General features: G+C 50.5%; 3 protein-coding genes and 1 pseudogene across 11 annotated transcripts in view; 2 read left to right on the top strand and 2 right to left on the bottom strand.

Annotated features, from left to right (window-relative positions):
- Positions 1-19357, top strand: part of B3GNTL1 (UDP-GlcNAc:betaGal beta-1,3-N-acetylglucosaminyltransferase like 1) — a 117678-nt gene that overhangs the window by 74180 nt on the left and 24141 nt on the right. For 4 of the 7 annotated variants that reach the window (XM_030828272.1, XM_030828269.1, XM_030828274.1 and 1 more), the window contains one exon: positions 10426-12349. In XM_030828272.1, the coding sequence (XP_030684132.1) occupies positions 10426-10692 (267 nt within the window). In that variant the 3' untranslated portion in view covers positions 10693-12349. Of the gene's footprint in view, positions 1-7542; positions 7648-10425; positions 12350-12473; positions 12611-19357 lie in introns of those variants that run through there. The other 3 variants (XR_004033405.1, XM_030828271.1, XM_030828273.1) reach the window with 3 other exon arrangements.
- Positions 5474-6420, top strand: LOC101177483 (annotated as a pseudogene).
- The window catches only part of TBCD (tubulin folding cofactor D), a 186900-nt gene continuing 178856 nt past the window's right edge, over positions 11314-19357 (bottom strand). For 2 of the 3 annotated variants that reach the window (XM_030828266.1, XM_030828267.1), the window contains 4 exons: positions 16826-16915; positions 16010-16097; positions 14990-15099; positions 13027-14627 (listed from right to left, as the gene is read on the bottom strand). In XM_030828266.1, coding sequence (XP_030684126.1) covers positions 14507-14627; positions 14990-15099; positions 16010-16097; positions 16826-16915 — 409 coding nt within the window. In that variant the 3' untranslated portion in view covers positions 13027-14506. Of the gene's footprint in view, positions 12035-13022; positions 14628-14989; positions 15100-16009; positions 16098-16825; positions 16916-19357 lie in introns of those variants that run through there. The other variant, XM_003281647.4, reaches the window with a different exon arrangement.
- LOC105740827 lies at positions 12294-13016 on the bottom strand. Its single transcript, XM_012512542.2, is given in 3 exon segments — positions 12294-12514; positions 12516-12797; positions 12800-13016. Coding segments are annotated over 3 exon segments (696 nt in total). The 5' UTR covers positions 13001-13016; the 3' UTR covers positions 12294-12301.

Genomic DNA, 19357 nt, shown 5'->3' with positions numbered 1-19357 from the left:
TGAGCAGTGGTTTGTAGTTTTCCTTGAAGAGGTACTTCACATCCCCTGTAAGTTGTATTCCCAGGTATTTTATTTTCTTTGTAGCATTTGTGAGAGTTCACTCATGATTTTGCTCTCTGCTTGTCTATTATTGGTATATAGGAATGCTCATGATTTTTGCACATTGATTTTGTATCCTGAGACTTTGCTGGAGTTGCCTGTCAGCTTAAGGAGTTTTTGGGCTGAGACAATGGGGTTTTCTAAATATCCAATCATGTCATCTGCAGAGACAATTTGACTTCCTCTCTTCCTATCTGAATACTCTTTATTTCTTTCTCTTGCCTGATTGCCCTGGCCAGAACTTCCAATACTATGTTGAATAGGAGTGGTGAGAGAGGGCATCCTTGTCTTGTGCCAGTTTTCAAAGGGAATGCTTCTAGCTTTTGCCCATTCAGTATGATACTGGCTATGGGTTTGTCATAAATAGCTATTATTTTGAGATACATTCCATCAGGACCTAGTGTATTGGGAGTTTTTAGCACTAAAGGGTGTTGAATTTTATTGAAGGCCTTTTCTGCATCTTTTGAGATAATCATGTGGTTTTTGTCTTTGGTTCTGTTTATGTGATGGATTACGTTTATTGATTTGTGTATGTTGAACCAGCCTTGCAACCCAGGGATGAAGCTGACTTAATCATGGTGGATAAGCTTTTTGATGTGCTGCTGGATTCAGTTTGCCAGTATTTTATTGATGATTTTCACATCAGTGTTCATCAGGGGTATTGGCCTGAAATTTTTTTTGTTGTATCTCTGCCAGGTTTTGGAATCAGGATGATGCTGGCCTCATAAAATGAGTTAGAGAGGAGTCCCTCTTTATTGTTTGGAAGTTTCAGAATGAATGGTACCAGCTCCTCTTTGTACCTCTGGTAGAATTCGGCTGACTCCATCTGGTCCTGGGCTTTTCTTGGTTGGTAGGGTATTAATTACTGCCTCAATTTCAGAACTTGTTATTGGTCTTTTCAGGGATTCGACGTCTTCCTGGTTTAGTCTTGGGAGGGTGTATGTGTCCAGGAATTTATCCATTTCGTCTAGATTTTCTAGTTCATTTGCGTAGAGGTGTTTATAGTATTCTCTGATGGTAGTTTGTATCTCTGTGGGATCAGTGGTGATAGCCCCTTTATCATTTTTTATTGTGTCTACTTGATTCTTCTTTTCTTTGCCTGGCTAGCAGTCTATTTTGTTAATCTTTTCAAAAAACCAGCCCCTGGAGTCATTGATTTTTTTGAAGGGTTTTTTGTGTGTCTATTTCCTTCAGGTCTGCTCTGATCTTAGTTATTTCTTGCCTTCTGCTGGCTTTTGAATGTGTTTGCTCTTGCTTCTCTAGTTCTTTTAATTGTGATGTTAGAGTGTCAATTTTAGATCTTTCCTGCTTTCTGATGTGGGCATTTGGTGCTATAAATTTCCCTCTTAACACTGCTTTAGCTCTGTCCCAGGGATTCTGGTACATTGTCTCTCTGTTCTCATTGGTTTCAAAGAACTTCGTTATTTCTGCCTTAATTTTGTTATTTACCCAGTAGTCACTCAGGAGCAGGCTGTTCAGTTTCCATGTAGTGCTGCGATTTTGGGTTTCTTAATCCTGAGTCCTAATTTGATTGCGCTGTGTTCTGAGACTGTTAGGGTTTCCGTTCTTTTGCATTTGCTGAGGCGTGTCTCACTTCCAATGATGTGGTCAATTTTAGAGTAAGTGCTGTGTGGTGCTGAGAAGAATGTATATTCTGTTGATTTAGGGTGGAGAGTTCCGTAGATGTCTATTAGGTCCGCTTGGTCCAGAGCTGAGTTCAAGTCCTGAATATCCTTGTTAATTTTCTGTCTCAATCTAATATCGACAGTGGGGTGTTAAAGTCTCCCATTATTATTGTGTGGGAGTCTAAGTCTCTCTGTAGGTCTCTAGGAACTTGTTTTATGAATCTGGTGCTCCTGTATTAGGTGCATGTATATTTAGGATAGTTAGCTCTTCTTGTTGCATTGATCCCCTTACCATTAGGTAATGTCCTTGTCTTTTTTAATCTTCATTGGTTTAAAGTCTGTTTTATCAGAGAGTAGGATTGCAACCCCTGCTTTTTTTGCTTTGCATTTTCTTGGTAAATAACCACGGGTGAGTGGTTGATAGAGCGAGCCAGGCCCTGAGCAGTACTGTTGGGGGGTTGTGAGGGACACACAGACACAGGCACCTGTGACAGCTAGAAGCACGCCACACCAGGGCGGGTCACGGTTCCTGCCCTGCAGAAGCCGTGAGGCCAGCGTGTGTTGGTCTACACTGCCCGGCCCGCGGTGAGCTGTCACACAACGAAGGCAAGTCCAGGCAGGACGACGTGAGCAGAGCCTCGTGGCACAGCTTTCTGGCAATTACTGGCACATCTGATTTTATTGCACTTCATTGTGCGTTTTATACATTACAGGCATGTGGCAGCCCCACTAGAGCAACCCCGTCAGTGCCCCTCTTCCAGCAGCACGCCCACTCCACGTCTCCCCATCTCCATGTGTTAATTCTCGCAATATGTCAAACTGTTATTGTATGTGTTACGGTGACCTGTGGTGTCACTACTATCTCGGGGTGCCCATATGAAACAGTGAACTTGATAAATGTGAATGTTCTGATGGCTCCGCTGGTTGGCTGTCCCCTCCCCGCTCCCCTCCACCCCACCACTCCTCAGGCCTCCCTCTTCCCTGAGGCACAACATTGAAATTAGGTCAACTAATAACCCCACAGTGGCCTCTAAGTGTTCAAGTGAAAGGAAGACTCGCATGTCTCTCGCTTTAAATCAAAAGCTAGAAACATTTAAGCTTAGTGAGGAAGGCATGTCGAAAGCCAAGACTGGCAGGAGAGGCCCAGCTTTCAGCCTAACAGCCGAGTGTGAATGCAAAGGAAAAGTGGTCCTCCAGTGAACACACAAATGATAGTGAAACAGCCTTTTGCGGATAGGGAGAAAGTGTCCGTGGTCTGACAGACCAAACCAGCCACAACATTCCCTTAAGCCAAAGCCTAATACAGAGCGAGGTCCTGACTCGCTTCAATTCTGTGAAGGCTGAATGATGTGAGGAAGCTGTGAACAAAAGTTTGAAGCTAGCAGAGGTTGGTCCACAAGGCTTAAGGAAAGAAGTCGTCTCCGTAATATGAGTGTGAGGTGAGGCAGCAGGCTCTCCAGAGGATCCTGCTACGGTCACGATGGAGGTGGCCGCACTCAACCACACATCTTCAGTGTAGAGGAAGCAACCTTGAACTGGAAGAAGACACCATACAGGCCTTTCATAGGTAGGGAGAAGTCAATGCCTGGCTTCAGAGCTTCAAAAGACAGTCTGACTCTTCTATTAGAGGCTAATGCTGCCGCGACTTTAAAACCCACTTATGCCTAGCGTTCCATTATTGGAACGCTAAGCATGTGCGACTTTATATTCTGCTTAAGGTCACTGCCAAGGTCTGATTGCAAAAATTCAAAAAATTGCAACCTCAGGCATAAATGGGTTAAGCTGAAGGCAGTGCTCACCATTCTGAGAATCCTAGGATTCTTAGGAATGAGGCTAAATCTGCTCTGCCTGTGGCTCTAGAAATGGACGGCAAGGCCCAGGTGGCAGCACATCTGTGCACAGCATGGTTTATGGAATAGCGTAAACCCACTGTTAGGCCCAGTGCTCAGAAAAGGAGATTCCTTTCAAAATACGACTGCTCATTGATGGTGCACCTGGTCATCCAGGAGCTCTGAGGCCGATGTAAAAGGGGTTCGTGTTTTCGTGCTGACACAGCATCCGTTCTGCAGCCCATGGGTCCAGAAGTCATTCCAACTTTCAAGTCTTATTGAAGAAAGACATTTTCCAAGGCTGTAGCCACCAAAGATAGTGATTGCTCTGATGGATCTGAGTAAATGAAAAACTTTGAATAATCATTGTCCAAGTTACCGGGGACATTTAGACGAGTCAATGGCAGGCTCCGAGCAGCAATTATAAAATGCAAATTCTACACATATCTGGTTTAGTTTTTCAGAAACAGCCTTTTCACGATCTACTTCTCAGGGACCCCTCTCCAACCCTGTCAGTGCCGCTCTTCCAGCAGCACGCCCACTCCACGTCTCCTTGTGGTAATTCTCGCAATACGTCAAACTATTACTTTATGTGTTATGGTGACCTGTGGTGTCACTACTATCTTGGGGTGCTCATATGAACCCCAAGGCACTTGGTGAAAACCCTTCCCAGGGAGCGGGCTTAGCATGGGAAAGGAGGTTCCTCCTTGTCCTGCACACGCCATGTCCTTGGAGGGCCCAGGGCCCCCACGGTCACCTGTCTCTTACGTGTTCTTCCAGGGGCAGCTGGCAGTGTGGCCTCACAGCACATGCTTGTTCCATGTCCTGCTCTTTCCACGTAATGCAGATTGGAGGTTATTCCGTGTGAAGCCGCTGGAGCCCCCGAGCTCTACTGTTGTTGTGACCTTTCTATTCAGGGAAATTTCCGGCTTATTTGAACCATATTAGCAAAGTGACAGGAAACCAGCCCTATGTATCCATCCCTGGAGCCAGCGTGTCCGCCTTATGTGTCCTCCACTCCTCCACTCCCCACACTGGTGTTGTGACACTCATTCCAGCCTAATTTCATCCATTATTGTTTCCCTGATATATCTCAAGGAGATAAAAACTGTTAAAAGGACCGTAAAACCACCATCCCACCACAGAATTCCAAATACCCCATCAGTGTTCAAATCTTCCTAATTGCCTTATAAGTTGCTTCATGTTTTAAGTTTGCTTGCTGGAATCGGGCAGCATCCGTGTGACCTTTACGACATGACCTGTCTCTGCGACGCCAACGCTCTTTTCTTAGTTCAGCTGAAGAAGGGGCTTGTGTATCCTGCACTCTGCCGACCGCTTCCCTGTGGTTTTGCGTGTTCTGCTCCATCCTACTGAGAGGTGGTCAGACCGAGGCCACATCAGGCTCCCCTGCGATTCCGTTTGGCAGGAGCACCTCGCGGGTCTCAGGGCACCTCAGTGGCGCTGTTGTGCCTTCCTCTACTGTTAGCTGGAAGAGTAAAGAGAAACCCAGGGTTCACGTTCATCACTAAAACACCCGCTCTTCGATTATACGGATGTTTCATGCATTTGTGATAGTTACTTACTGACGTGCCTTTTGGCCATTTTTAATCATTTGCTGTTTAAAATGCTGCTGCAGTGAGTATTTGTATATATACATAATTTCGCTCAAGTGGCTCTATGTGGAATAAATTCTAAAAATTTCTGGGTCAAAGAGCACACACATTCAGTCCCAATCTGGCTGTTCATCACCTGCAGCTGCTGTGCCAACCCAACCCACCAGTAATGGAGCACCTGCCTTGTGCCCTTACGGGGAGGGAAAGCATCTTCTCACATATTTATGAACTGCTTTATTTCCCTTTTAGTAAATTATTCTTTTCATTAGCCCATTTTTCTATTGGTCAGTATTTTCATAAGGAAAACTCTCTGCCATGCTGCAAATTTTCCTGCCATTTGATATTTTTATATTTTTGCCATTGTGATATAATCAAAGTAAGTGACTTTCATTTATGGAGTTTGATTCATTCTAAGACAATCACTCCTGGTTGTGAAATTTAAAAAACAACATTGTCCAATTTTGCTTCTGGGATTTCTAGTTTTTAATTACATCTTTGATACAACTGGAATTTCTTTTGATTACAGATGCAAGTTTTTCTATTTGGATAACTAATTGTCCCAACATCGTTCACATCACTGCTTTTCCAGGAACGAAATGCCATCTATGTTGGTTGTGAACGTGTATTTGGCACCTGGCAGGGCCAACCCTCATGGCGTGTGCATGAACACATCCCTAAACCATAGTCTAATTTATCCTATTTTTGTAGCTCATGTGAGCAGAATCCAGTGTCTGTGTTCTTGCATCTGGCTTTCACTCCACGTGTTTGTGGTGCGTGCATATCGCCGTATGCGGTGTGGACTTTCTCCACGTCCCATGTGCAAATGCCACCCCACCCAGAGGCCACGCCAGGACCCAGGCCTGTGGGCAGCGGTTCCCGGTTTGCTGCATCCTCCTGCGTGAGCGTCCCTGCCTCAGGTCTAATCCTGAGAGTGGAAGGCAGGTCGTGGGTGTGGCTGTGTCCTCAGCTTCTCTGGATGATACCCACAAAGAGGCTGGCCCAGGAACATGCCCAGAGCCAGAGGGCCCAGCTGCACGGGTCCCTCACACTGGGCTGGGCACTTGGTCGCCAGCAGTTTGGGGAATGTGTTCTCATGGTGGTTTCAGGTGTGAGTCTGAGCATCATGGTGGTTTCAGGTGTGAGTCTGAGCACCAACCCCGCGTCCGCTGGACACTGGAGTTCTTTCCTCTCTGACAGTTTCTCATCAGGGTTCCCCACCGGCCTACTGCACACTGCGTCTCTCCTGACCTGTAGGAGTCCTCTACGCCTCTGGCTGCTCACCTTTGTTGGTTTAATGTTTTGCAAATGTCTTCCTCCATTTTGTGGTTTGCCTTTTCATTCTCCTAATGGAACATGTTGCTCTCCAGAAGCATCTAGTTTTAACAGAGTCTTGTTTAAGACGGTGTCAACACGCACTGGGCTGGCCTGGTCCCTGAACTCAGGTGTGTTTCTTTTGCAAACTCTAGAGCAGAGAGACAAGGGAGGAAGGACAGATAGCGGCAGAGCGTGTGGAAATGTTTTCTAGGAAGGATGGCTTTCATTTGAGTGACAGCATCATTTGAGTGACAGCAGTGGTAGGTGGTGTAATGGATTCTGATGTGGTGGGGGTAGAGGGTACAGCCAGGCTCCGATTCAAGGACCGAGGACTGTGACGGGAATGCATAGTCCCTCCTGTGTCCTGCCAGAGGCCAGAGACTTGTGTCCACCACTCTGCCGGGCTATCTTCAGGAACGTGTTCGGGAGGTGCTGGGGTGCAGGGCACGTCTGAAAGGCATTTCTGGACACCTGCTGTGGCCTCATACAGGAGAGTAGGTGACCTGGCCAAGGCCAGCACACTGGACAAGATTAAGCATCCAGGGACCCGGGGTCACAGCCCTCACTCCATTGCAGGGGTGGGGATGAGAGGCCAGAGGGGATCAGACAGGGGCAGCTGTTGATGGTTCTGAGATGCAGTTTCTGTCTGAGGGGCCTCCTCCCACTCCTGGCCTCTGCAGAGGGGTGGGTGTGTGGAGGGAAGGTGGGTCTGCCCTGGTTGAACAGCAGAGGCATTGCCTGTTAGTCTCATTCCATTCCGAGTGCCCCCAGGGAGAGTCAGCCGCCTTATGTAGAGAGGCAAGGCCAGAAGGCCGGGCGGGGGTGGGGGGGGCTCCCTCTGGTGACCAACAGGCCTGTGGTACAAGTAGTACTGGCTGCTGCCCTCTCTGGCGCTTGTCTCCTTCCAGCCTCTCTGCTATTAGCAGAGGAGCAGAAGTTCATAGCGGACCACGTGACAGGTGGACACAGGCCACCCCCAACCCCTGGCCCTGGAGGCAGCTCCACCGTGGCCTCCTAGAGCCAGGAGAGACCAGACTGAGCTGAATCTGCTGCTCCCGACAGGACCTCACAGGGGGTGCCTTTGAGGACAACCTGAGGTCGCTGCACTTGCAGGAGGGCCAGGACTTCCTTCACTTCAGCTGACGGACCCATGGCAGCTGCTCCCAGGTGGGTCTTTTCACCGAAGCACCATCTGGGTTTGTTCCTTTATTATGCCTCATTTCCTTTTCATTCTGCTCTAATTTTCTTTACAGTTAGTCTTCTGCTTATGTTCAGCTCATTAATTTCCAGCCTTTCTTCTCTAATGTATAATTCACGACTTCAGAATCGCCTAAGCACCACTTTAGGTGAATTCCATCTGTTGTGATTAACTTTTATCTTTCATTATTTCTTTTAAAGAGATGTTTTTAAAAACATCTTTTTAAAATTTGTGTGTACACACACACACACACACACACACACACGGGTTCTGTAACTGCCCATTGGGTCAAGCTTTTCTCCTTCAACTGTGCCTTATGACACTGTTGAAATGTACCAATTCAATAAAATACACTGGTAGTAGGTGATCAATTTCTTCTTGAATGTTTGCTTTAATGTCTTCTAAGACTGTGTTACAAATGTAGGAAAGCTCTATCATCTTCCTGTTGAACTGAGCCTTTAATCATCATATAGTAATCTATTCCTAATAACACTATTTGCCTTCCTTTAACTGGAGAACTTTGTCATTAACAGAGGTTTTAATCCATTTACATGTATTGTGTCCTGAAATATTTATTTCTAATTGTGTGTGTGTGTTTTGCAGCTTGTTCTGCCTTTTCCTCTTGCCATTCTTGCATATTTTGATAGTGTATTTTTTATTCTTGTTCCATTTCTCTCCTACTAGTATAGAAGTTATCTTCCCCATATATTAACTGTTTGTGTGTGACTAAATACTTCAACATGCACTTAGCCAAGCTGATAACTGAATTATCTGCACTCTGTTCCAGGAGAACATACAGACTTAAGATGCTCTAAATTCAGCCACCAATTCTGCCACTGATTTGTATGCTGCTGTTGTCCATTTTACGTGCTTTAAAAAAAAATCCACATATAAGCCATCTTTCTAGGTTTTTATGGTCACAGTTTATTGTTTTCCTTGCTCCACATTCCTCCAGCTATCCAACTGCGATCATTTCCCTCCTGCCTAAAGTTTATCCACTAAAGCAGTGGTTCTCAACCAGGGGCACCCCCAGAAGATATTTGGCAATGTCTGGAGACGTTTTTTTTTTCTTTTTGTCACAGCTGGGTAGGGGGATGCTGCTGCCATCTGGGATGTTGAACACCCTGCAATACACAGGACAGCTCTCAAAACAAATGACTCAACCCCAAATATTAAGCCAAGATTAAAAAACCAAACATGCATTAGAATGGCATATTTTTATCTAAATGACTTAATTTTGTTCTCTTCTTTAATGTTATGCTGTGGGCACAATTCAAGCAACTTGAAAGCTATTTTCTCTCAGCATAATGAAGATCTTGGTCTACTCACTGCTCAACTCCAGTGCTGCTGCTGGGAAATTGGTAGTCGTTTATATCACTCTGTCCTTCTTACAGTTCTGCAGTTTCACTGTGGCAGGTCTAAATGTGTGAGACTGTTAGGCTTCTGTATCTGGGGACTGTTGCATGTCAGGATTGAATATCTGCATCATTTCATTTCGTTCTGAGACCCCAATTACCCAAAGGTTAGACATTCTTCAATGTCTCTTGATGTTGCTTTCGTATTTTCCAGTTCTCTGGATAATTTTTTCAGATCTTCCAGTTTTCTAATTCTCTCTTCAGCTGTGTCTAAGCTATCCATTGAGCTTTTAATTTCACTTCTTACATTTCTAGGGGCTCTGTTTTTTTCTAATCTCTTCTTGATAATTTCTAGCCCTTTTCAAAAATGTACTCATATTATAGACTACATTCTTCCAGAGAGGTTTTGTATTTGCATCTTCTGCCCCTTGTCTGGGAATACCACTGGTCAGGGCCAGGTCAATCAAATTTTCCACTATAGGAGTTTTGGGGATCATACAGGTAGTATTAATTCAGGCCACTTCAGGGGAGATTGAGATAAGAGTCCTGCTGCTGTTCCTTTGAAAAAGATTTATTTAGGGTCCCAGCTTTATATAGCAGTCTACTAGATCTGGCCCTGGGCCTTACATTCTTTTATCCATTCTGCTATCAAAATAGCATGACTAGACTCCAGGGCTCAGCAGAAACCCTCAGGATCTCCAAGGTCTGTGCTCTCACATGGAGGGTTTCTGGTTTGTGCCTAGAACATGTTTGGGGGTGCACAAATCCTGCATCAGCTCCCCAGTCCCAGGGATACTGGCTTCTTGCTGCTCTCTAAACTCACAAAGCTTGCTCCACTTCTGGGACCACAAGCATTCTCTTTTCTGCCACTGGGCACAGTTTGTTTGGACTTCTGCCCAAATGCTGCCCCTTCAGAGAGGTTTTCTGAACACCTCTTCTTGGAGTCAACACCCAACACGCCGTTCCATTGCCCACTTTATCTTTGTTCATAGCGCTCAGTATTGCCTGCCTTGATGGTGCTTGCTTGTTCATTTGCTATTGTCTGCCCCAGCTATCATGTGCGCAAGGGGTTCCTCACCAAACTCCATCACCTGGACCCTGGTGGGCTCCAGAAACGGCTACTGAATGAAAGAGGGCTTTCCAGGCCACCAGGTGTCTGGTGAGCACAAGTGCCCCAGTGATGGATGGGATCCAGTGGGAAAGAGGCAGTGGCCAGTGGAGTGATCCACTTTCCTCAGGTTGCTAAGTTAGACCGACATTGAAAGAAGAACTGCTTTGCCACAGTGTCACTGATGGGTCTGGGTGGGTAATTGACCTGCCTCCATGTCTTAAAATGCCATTTATCTGGAATCTTTTAATTGCACTAAGAACAGTTCATCATGTTTTTCTCAGAAGCCACTTGTTCCCTCCATCCTCGGTGCATCCCAGGCCAGCAGGAGCTTCGTGAGCTGCAGGCAAGACGATGGTGCGCCTCAGTTCCACACCCAGCAGATGCAACCAGAGTCTCGTGTGCTGACCACAGGAGCCGAGCCTTTTCCACTGTGTGGACACATGTGGCCAAGGCTGGGCCTGGTCACCCAGGACCCTCACCACGTGACCCCAGCCAATCGAGGGGACAGTTCAAGGAGGAGGAGACCCCTGTTACACAGGTTGGAATAAAATGTTTAAATCTCGTAAAAATGTAACCCAAGGCTCTTTTAAGGGATAAAGACTATTGGCCACCAGGTCAAACACAAGAATGGTAGTGTGTTAACCCCACACTCCTGTGTGGTCAGGTCACCACACACGTCCCGTGAAGAGCTGTCTGCTAAACACACAGCATGGACACAGTCCTGGCCTTGTGGTCCTGGTGACCTCACAAGTGAGAATCACGACTGAGCCTTGCCTCACAGATGCAGGTGGCACCTCCCAGTTCTGGGCCTGTCCATGTTCCTGAGAGCAGGCTGGGGAGCCACCCCAGTCTACACCACGCACACAGCACCCCTGGGCTCTTCACACAGGGAAAGGGCTGCTCACCCAAGCCCTTGGGCCTCCAAGTGGCCACACCTGGGGCTGCTTTGGTGCTGCTGGCCGTGGTTCTGCACCTCAAGCCCTGTGAGCACAGCACAGGTCCCAGCATGGGTGTGGGTTGCTACCACAGTGAAATTCTTATACACGTTCCCCTCACCGGCTTTGGGATGGATCAGCAGGAGCTCAGACATGGAGACAAAGGCAGCCTTCTGCCCTCTGCTTAAAAACCCAAGCGTAGACTCTGCCAGGCTCTCCTAAGACAGTGTCATCATTTCAAGAATAGTATTTCCCACATTATTGTAGAGGCACACTTTGGACTCTGACGATTCCCCTTGCAGCAGACATTTGTGAAGCTGCTGGTCTGCACACCCATCAATCAGTGACTCCTGCACTGCAGAGGGGCCACATGCACAATGCTCACATGTGCACAGGTGGGAGGACAGCACCCCCACCAGGTAGACGGGCCCAAAAACAGCATCTGCCCAGCACTCTAGACCATGCCTGCCACCAGGGCTTGTCAGTTCTCTGGCATTTGAACCTCTGATTTAACATTCATCTCTCTCCAAGACTGGGCAGGGCACCACCTGCGGCCAGACGTCTCCCACAGCAGGGACAGCACCAGGCAAGAAGGGGGCCTGGTCCAGGCAGGAGGAGTAGAGCCACCTCCCCTCTGGCTGACCCCTGGGCAGTGAGCCTCTCCACCCCTACACACATCAGACTCAGAGACAAAAGGCAGGAACTTCTTGGTACATGATTTTATAGGAAGCACATTTGTGTTCAAGTGAAGGCAGAGGCATCCACCCCAGGTCACTAGAGTGCAGGTGCAGAGAGGAAAAGCTGTCAGCTGGTGCCAGCCTCCAAGGGCCAGTGCTACACAGCTGGAGGCACCACTGTGCTCAGGCTTTCCACACAGGCCTCCCTCAGGAACAAGACGTCCTCACCAGGCAGGGGTGAGATATGGGCTCCAGGACTGGCTTCAGCAGGCAGCAGGCTGAAGAAGAGGTAAGACAACTCAGGCTGGTCAGCTCCAACACACACCATTCCCAGCCAGGGGACCCTCGCCCCTGGGCCCTGTGTGGGGACTGACACTGCATTCCTGCAGGAAACTGTGTGTGCCGTTTCCCGCAAACCCAGGAGCCCGAGCTATGTGGCTGACAGGTGCACATGACTGACGTGTCCTCGGAAGGGCACCCCATCTGGGGATGCTGCATCTTAGGGAGCGGGAAGGGAGGTTCACTGCACTGCTCTTAACCTGCATTCACACGTTTGAAACTTTTCCTAATAAAAATGTAAAAAGCACATTTAATTCCAAAAAGTCTGCTGTTGAGTTCAGCCTGTACACACACAGAAATGGGGGAGGGTGTGTCCTGATGCTCAGCCCGTCCCCCCTGCCCCCATGTATCTGGACATGGTTCTCCTCCTCCCTCTTGGATATAACCTCCTGCCGGAAGGAGGCTGAGAGGAAGGAGCCAAACCCTGGTAACTAGAGAGACAGCACAGCAACCCTGGGCCCCAGCCTCCGTGAGAATTGAGGTACTTGTTTTTGTTACTTTACAAGAAGAGTGATGGGCTGGCGAGGTGCACAGGGGCAGCTTCTGGGGGCCTCTCACCCAGCCCCGGCCCCACTCATGGGAGGCAGATGAGGAGGGGTAGGGAGGCACTCTTGGCACTTGGAGCGCAAACAGACCCCAGGGCCAGGCATGAGGAGCCTGAATCAAGCTGGTGCCAGCCCCACCCACTCCCCGGCCCCCCAAACACGCCCCAGAGCAAGTGGCCTGGATGCCACGGGGGTCCACAGGTGTGGGCAGTGGCCAGAGAAGGCAGCTCTGCTGGTCCCGTAATCCCAGGGGTCCTGACATGAGATGAGGGAATGGGCCGTGTGGACGCACTGGCAGAAGCTGAGCACAGCCACTGGCCCCAGAACATTCCAGAGCTCAGGGAAGCACAGGCACCTCATGCTGTGAAGGTGACAGGGTTACCTGAGGCACCAGCTGGGGCCTTGGCACACCCAGGAGGTCACACAGACGGTTGCGCTGCTGTCTCACCACCGCAAGCTCCGCGTCCCTGTGAGGAGAGGGAGAGCCGTGAGTCTCTCGAGTGCCCACCTGAGAACCTCAGGTGTGCAGAGGCCCCGCGTCAAGCTTCCATGGCCCTCATCAGGGAAGGGAGACCTCACCCCCGATATCCACAGCCAGGCTGAGGGCAGAAAAGACATCACAGGAGCATGTTCTCCAGCACAGCCTCGAGCCTGAACCCTTTCCAGAATCACAGGAGGACGGTTCCTTCCCAACACGGGGTGCCCTCGGGGAGGACCACGCCCAGCGCAGGGACTGTGGGAGGACGGACCAAGCGAGGCCAAGGAGGGGCTGACAAGGGTTTTGAAGGTTTTAATTTAGCTGTTGATGCAAAATAAAAATTCTAGCAATGCTGTGGAGATATCTGGGGCATGTTTTTTGTTTGTAATTAAAAACATTCTCTTTAAATTCTAAGGATTTTTTTTTTAACGGGTTTAAACGATAGGAGAAGCCCCCAGGCCCACCCTGCTAGTTCCTCCGCTGATGTGAGGAAAGGAGGCCGCCCTGGCCCAGCCTCACTGGAGGAGGCCTCGCCCCGCTCGGGACACCTGGCTTCTTCACTGTCCTAAAGCCAATTGTTTTAGAATCTGATCCAGAATGCACCTTGGTGTTTTTTTTAAAAACCATCATTGTAAAAACGTGTCTCCAAAGCAGTAGTTAAGATGGCCGATCTCTCAATGGATGTTGACAAGACAGCCGGGCTGCTCCTGGTTCCTCTCCTGGGACCACGTGTTTGTTTAGGAGCAGAGACACTCACTCCTCCCCAAACCAAAAAACCTCGCGGAACCCTGGAGAGGCCACCTCTGTCCTCCGAGGCCACAGTGGCTGCCTGGCGCGTAAGCTCTATGGGAACCCAGCCCTGTGGGAAGGTCACTGTTCCAAGGAGACACCTAGGGAACGTCACCTACGTCCTTGCTGGATTCAACGGGGGCACAGACCCCACAGACCTGTAGCAACGCACCGGGATCAGCACGGAGGCCCTCACAGTCGGCGCTCTGAACAGAACAGCGTCCACAGGCAGGACACCTGGGACTCCACCACCCCGGGTATGCCACGTGGACGCCCACAGCCTCTGGTTGCTACAGTCCTGATCTCCAACACGGGGTGGCGAGACTGCTCCCCTTTTAGAAGTGTGTGTGCGCGAGTGAGCATGTGTGTGAGTCAGCATGGGTGACCGACCATGCCCATGGTAAGGCACCATCACTGCTGCTCCCAGACCACACCGGTTGGCCCAGGACACCTGAGCCTGCACTTTCCCCACTCTGCTCTCTCATTCAGACCCTCCCACTCCCCACTCAATACACGCGTCTTTCAAAACCCCACCACGGTAAAGAAGCCAGCCCATGTTGCAGAAGCTGTGCCTGCCACAGTAAACGTGGAGAGTGGCGCTATGGCCTCCTGAGGGCCTCATGGCCCTGAGGAAGGGAGCAGACATCAGAGCAGAGGCGTGCGGAGAGCTTTTCTTGTTTCCGCCTGTGCCTCTTGATTTCCAACAGGTGCTCACGCGGCCTGTTCCAAGAAAACTTTAGATTGGTCTGGGGCAGCAGTACCTGCCAGGCCTTCAGTGCCCTCTGCTCCACGGGCCGCCAGACACAGCCTTGTGGTGGCACAGGTGCCCGCTCCCCTGGTGGGATGGATGGCTTTGCTGTGTTTCTGACACCTGACAGTGTTCGGGGACAGGGCGGTTGAGAAGAGGTTTTGGCTACAGCACCACTGCTGCCTCGTAAAATCCAAGCAGAGGCTGTCAAGGCCTGGGAACCCTCTTTCCTCCTCCTATCAGAGGGTTTTGGGAGAGACGAGTAGACGCCGTGGGGACAGGAAGAGGGGCGGTACCAGGCCCAGGTGGCCGTGCAGGAAGGGCCTTCACTCACCACGCGGTGTCACTGAGCACAGTCACCACCTCGTCCAGCACATCCGCGCCCACGATGTCACTGTAGGTGAGCAACGTCTCATACACCTGGCTGGCCGTGGTCTTCCGGATCTGGGACAGGGACGCAGTGCATCTGCAGGAGGGAAGCGCCACCGCCCCACCCCGGAGAGACGACAGGAGCCAGGCCAGGGAGCCCCATCAGTGGAAGGCGTCAGGAGGAGGGCGCTGACCCTGTATCTCATCCCAGCCACAGCAGGGCCGCAACCAAGAGGAGGCGCCTTCCAGGCCCATTAACCACCTCCTCCCTCCAGACACACAGCTAGCTGCAGGATCCCAGCAGTGAAGGTCACATCATTCTTGTTTAAATGCTTTATTAACCAACCTGCTCCCTCACCAGAGAAGCAATCTCACCTGCTCTCTTTTCTAGCGGTGCCCTGGTCATCACATGTCTCACTGCGCTGGTGGTCAGAGCCCCGGGCCCACCCCTAGAGGTCCTGAGTCAGCAGGACAGGGCCCAGGAACTGCACTGCTGAAGCCCCAGAGCTGCCGAGGCTGAGGGTCCAGCACCCCACTTTGAGAACCACCGTATAACGTGAAGTTACTTTTGCCTTTTAGGAAAATGTCACCTTTGGATCATCTGAGGTTTTTTTGCAGCCAGGAGAAAAGAAATCCTAGAAATCTAACAGCCAGGGAGTGCTGGGGATGAAGGGCACTGCTCCTAGGTGTGGCTGAACCACTTCAGCCTGGGTCCTTCTGGAAGCTCCTGAGCCAGATCCCACTACCAGGTCACCCCTCAATTTATGTCCATAGAAATACCAGCTGGACACCCCGTCCTTGAAGCCAGAACAGTGACGTCCAGAGCCCCTTGACAGCTGTGTGCCTGTGATGTGTCATCACCCAGGTGTGTTAACAAGAGAGGGGCTCGGAGCACACCAACACAACAGTGCCTTCGAAGGCCTTCTTGTCACCAAGGGGCTTGAGTCCACAGGGCAAACACCCGTGAACAGGGGGAGGCACTCACCAGCGGAAAGCGGTGGCAGAGGAGCAGACACAGCTGCAGGAGGGCCTTCCTCCTCACGTCGCCAGGGAACTGCACCATCCCACAGAACCTGCCGAGAGCAGCACACGGCTCCGGGTGAGCCCCGCCCCACGCAGGCCAACCCCAGGAAACCCCAGACCCAAAGTCCCATGCGGAGGCCTGGGGAGAGCAGACCCGTGAGCACAGTGCAGGGCTGGAGCCCTGAGCCGAGGTTGTGTGTGTGTGTGTGTGTGTGTGTGTGTGTGTGTGTGTGTGTGTGTGCGCGCGCGCGCGCGCACATATGCACTGTGCCCACAAGCGAGTGTCGCACTGGGAAAGCCACTGTGGGAAGCGAGGACACCTCACAGAGGGTCTCCTGCAGGGCTGCTCCCCCTGCCATGAGGACCCCCACCTCAAGGAGCCACAGAGCAGCCAAGGTGCCTGTCGCTGGCTGGCGCACCTGCCCAGTGTCCACCTAAGCACCGCAGAGCAACAGCGACCCCCAGGGCACAAAGGAGAATTGGGGAGGCAGCCCCTGACCACGCACCTCCTTTCCCGGGCCTCCCCTCCCCCCAGGGCAGAGCGGGAGGGCAGCAGGGGCTGCGCTCGCCTGTTCCAGCGGGAACTCCCTCCACCAGCACCTGGGCTGCCTCGCCTCCCGTTGCGACTGCTTTGAACATTGGAATGCACGATCTCAGCTTAGCTTGAGGAGTAACACTAACTGCTCCTCTCCCCGCCTGGAGCCGCGGACTCCTGCCCTCAGCCAAGGGAGGCTGCGCCCTGCCATTCCGTGTAAGGCCAGTAGCACTTGAAACTCACACTGCAATGCCTGACAGGAGTTTCTGGACGTCTTTTGAATTCTTGATTTCTTTCTTACAAAGTGCAAGCAACTTCACAGCAAAGGGGTGGCTGGAAGAACAACACACACTTTAGAGACGAGCTTTCATAGGCAGCCCCAGGATGCACACTTTTTCTGTCTCAAAGAAGGTCAACTCCGTCCTCCCAGTGGCTCAGTCCAAGAAGCCTGTGGCAGCCCTGTGGCCCCTCTGTCAGCAAGTCCACTGGTCCCCATCCCGATAGCTCCACAGGCTGGCCTGGTCCCTAGCGGCTGTGCCACCACCTGGCCGGCCTCTGCTGTCTCTCACCTGTGGTGCAGCAGCCCCCACGGGGCCCCACCTCCCTTCCCAGGCCCCAGGGTCTGTCCCCAACACAGTGGCAGCCAGGATGCCCGTGCTCCTCCACCGCCCTCTCCAGAGGCGGCCCGGCTTGGGCTGCCGCAGAGCCGGGGGGATTTGCCGACGCACAGAGGACACACAAGGCTGTGCAGTGTTGTTCTGAGCCTTCAGTGGCAGCAGGGACAAGGGCCGAGGCTTGGTGCTGATAAAGGCACAGCCCTGATGAGCAGCTCTGAGAGGGCACCCGGAAGGCCACTCCAGGGAGGAGAAGGCACGCACCTGCCTCTCTCAGTGGGGAATGCAGCCAAGCTCCAGCCACCCGACAGGCCAGGAAACCCTCACTGCTGACCGTGGGTCAAGGAGACCCCAGGCTGCTGCTACCCTCCCTCAGGTGCCCAGAAAAGGCAAATTAGGGTCCTGCCTGCCAAAGCGCAGGCTTAGCCCAGGCCTCAGCTTGCTCTGAGGTGCAGCCCCTCAAATGCAACATCCAGAGAGTGCACAATACCAGACGATTAAGAAAAACCCGCTCAGGCTGCAGCTCAGACACACCCAACCAAACAGGCAGGAAAAGAGTGTTCAAGAGGATGAACACCGGGCACGGAAGGAAGGGCCGCAGGGAACGGCGAAGCGGAAAGCGCGACAAGCAGACGTGGAAACACGCGAGACAAAAAACCTGCACCTGAAAAGACGCAGAACTCCACAATAAGAATTCCACAAATCACAGTTAGAAGTCACTTAGGGACATCTTCAGAGAGAATCAGCAGCTGGCAGGCGGGCCAAGGGTAATGAAGCAGAGAGAGAGGGAAAAGACGTGTGAAAATTGCAGAGGGGGGTGACCGAGGGAAACACGTGAGCCTGATAACGACAGAAAAGCCAGGGCGGGAGGTGGGAAACCCAGGCCAGTTCCAGGGAGCACAGGCAGACTCAGAGGTGACACTCAAAAGCAACAACAGAAGCCAGGAGGAAGTGGGGAATATTTCTAATGTGCTGAAACAAAACAGCTGCCTGAATTCCATATACCCTCTGAAAATAATCTGCACATAAAATGGGAGCGCTTCACCGCAGCGGACCCCACTCGAGAAATCCAAGGGAGTGTGCTCTGGGGAGAGGAAATGCGAACCCCGACTCGGGGGGGTCGAAAATCAGTAAGTGATGAGAGACAAAGAAATAAAAAATGTGGAAAATTCAAAATAACGCAAATTACACAATACCACAATCAACAGGAAACCACGTACATCTAAGACAAAATATCCGACAATAATAGCATATAACTCAAGACAGAAGCACGCGGAACCAACACGTTCTAATATCCTTGCTATTGTCCAATAAGGACAAAATGCTGAAAACTGGACTTCACTAAGAATATGTGATGTCATTTCTAATTTCTAGGGTAAGCGTTAACAGAACAGAAAAAAAGAGTGAAATGTCCCAAACAAATATATGAAAATAATGCAATGACAAAAGCAATTCTACTAATGCAACAAAAAGCACAGGTGGGGACAGGGAGGGGGCACTGGGAACGCAGCACAGGGAAAAGTCCTGTGAGTGGCAGACTGAGAACCAAGGGGATTATAAAGGTCATGAAGGACGCAGGTAAAAGCTATAGGCTGAATTTTTACAAAACTATACACTGTTGCATGAGAGACATACAAAAACATACATGTATGAAGATACTGAAAGTAGAAGGATGGAAACAAGTAGTTCAAAGTCAAGTGAAGCAAGACAAAGAATGAGTGGAGCAAAAAGCAACCTAGAAATGGCTGAGAAGGATTCAGCCCACAAACACGCTTCAAAATCTGAAAAGCCAAAACTGACAAAACTAGAGAGAGAAATACAAAGCTGTATTCATAGCAGGACATGGCAGGAGGGTATTTTCTCTACCATCCTATTTTGGAAAAAAAAAAACTTTTTTTTGAAACAGAGTCTGGCTATGTTGCCCAGGCTGGAGTGCAGTGGCTCAATCTCAGCTCACTGCAACCTTCGCCTCCCAGGCCCAAGCCATCCTCCCACCTTGGCCTCCCAAGTAATTGGGACTACAGGCACCACCACACCCAGCTAATGTTTTTGTATTTTTTGTAGAGATGGGGTTTCACCATGTTGGCCAGGCTGGTCTCAAACTCCGGAGCTCAAGTGATCCACCTGCCTTGGCCTCCTGAAGTGCTGGGATTACAGGCGT

This window comes from Nomascus leucogenys, chromosome 14 (assembly GCF_006542625.1).
Source record: "Nomascus leucogenys isolate Asia chromosome 14, Asia_NLE_v1, whole genome shotgun sequence".
Classification (NCBI taxonomy): Eukaryota; Metazoa; Chordata; class Mammalia; order Primates; family Hylobatidae; genus Nomascus; species Nomascus leucogenys.
This window is presented reverse-complemented; position numbering and strand designations above follow the sequence as displayed.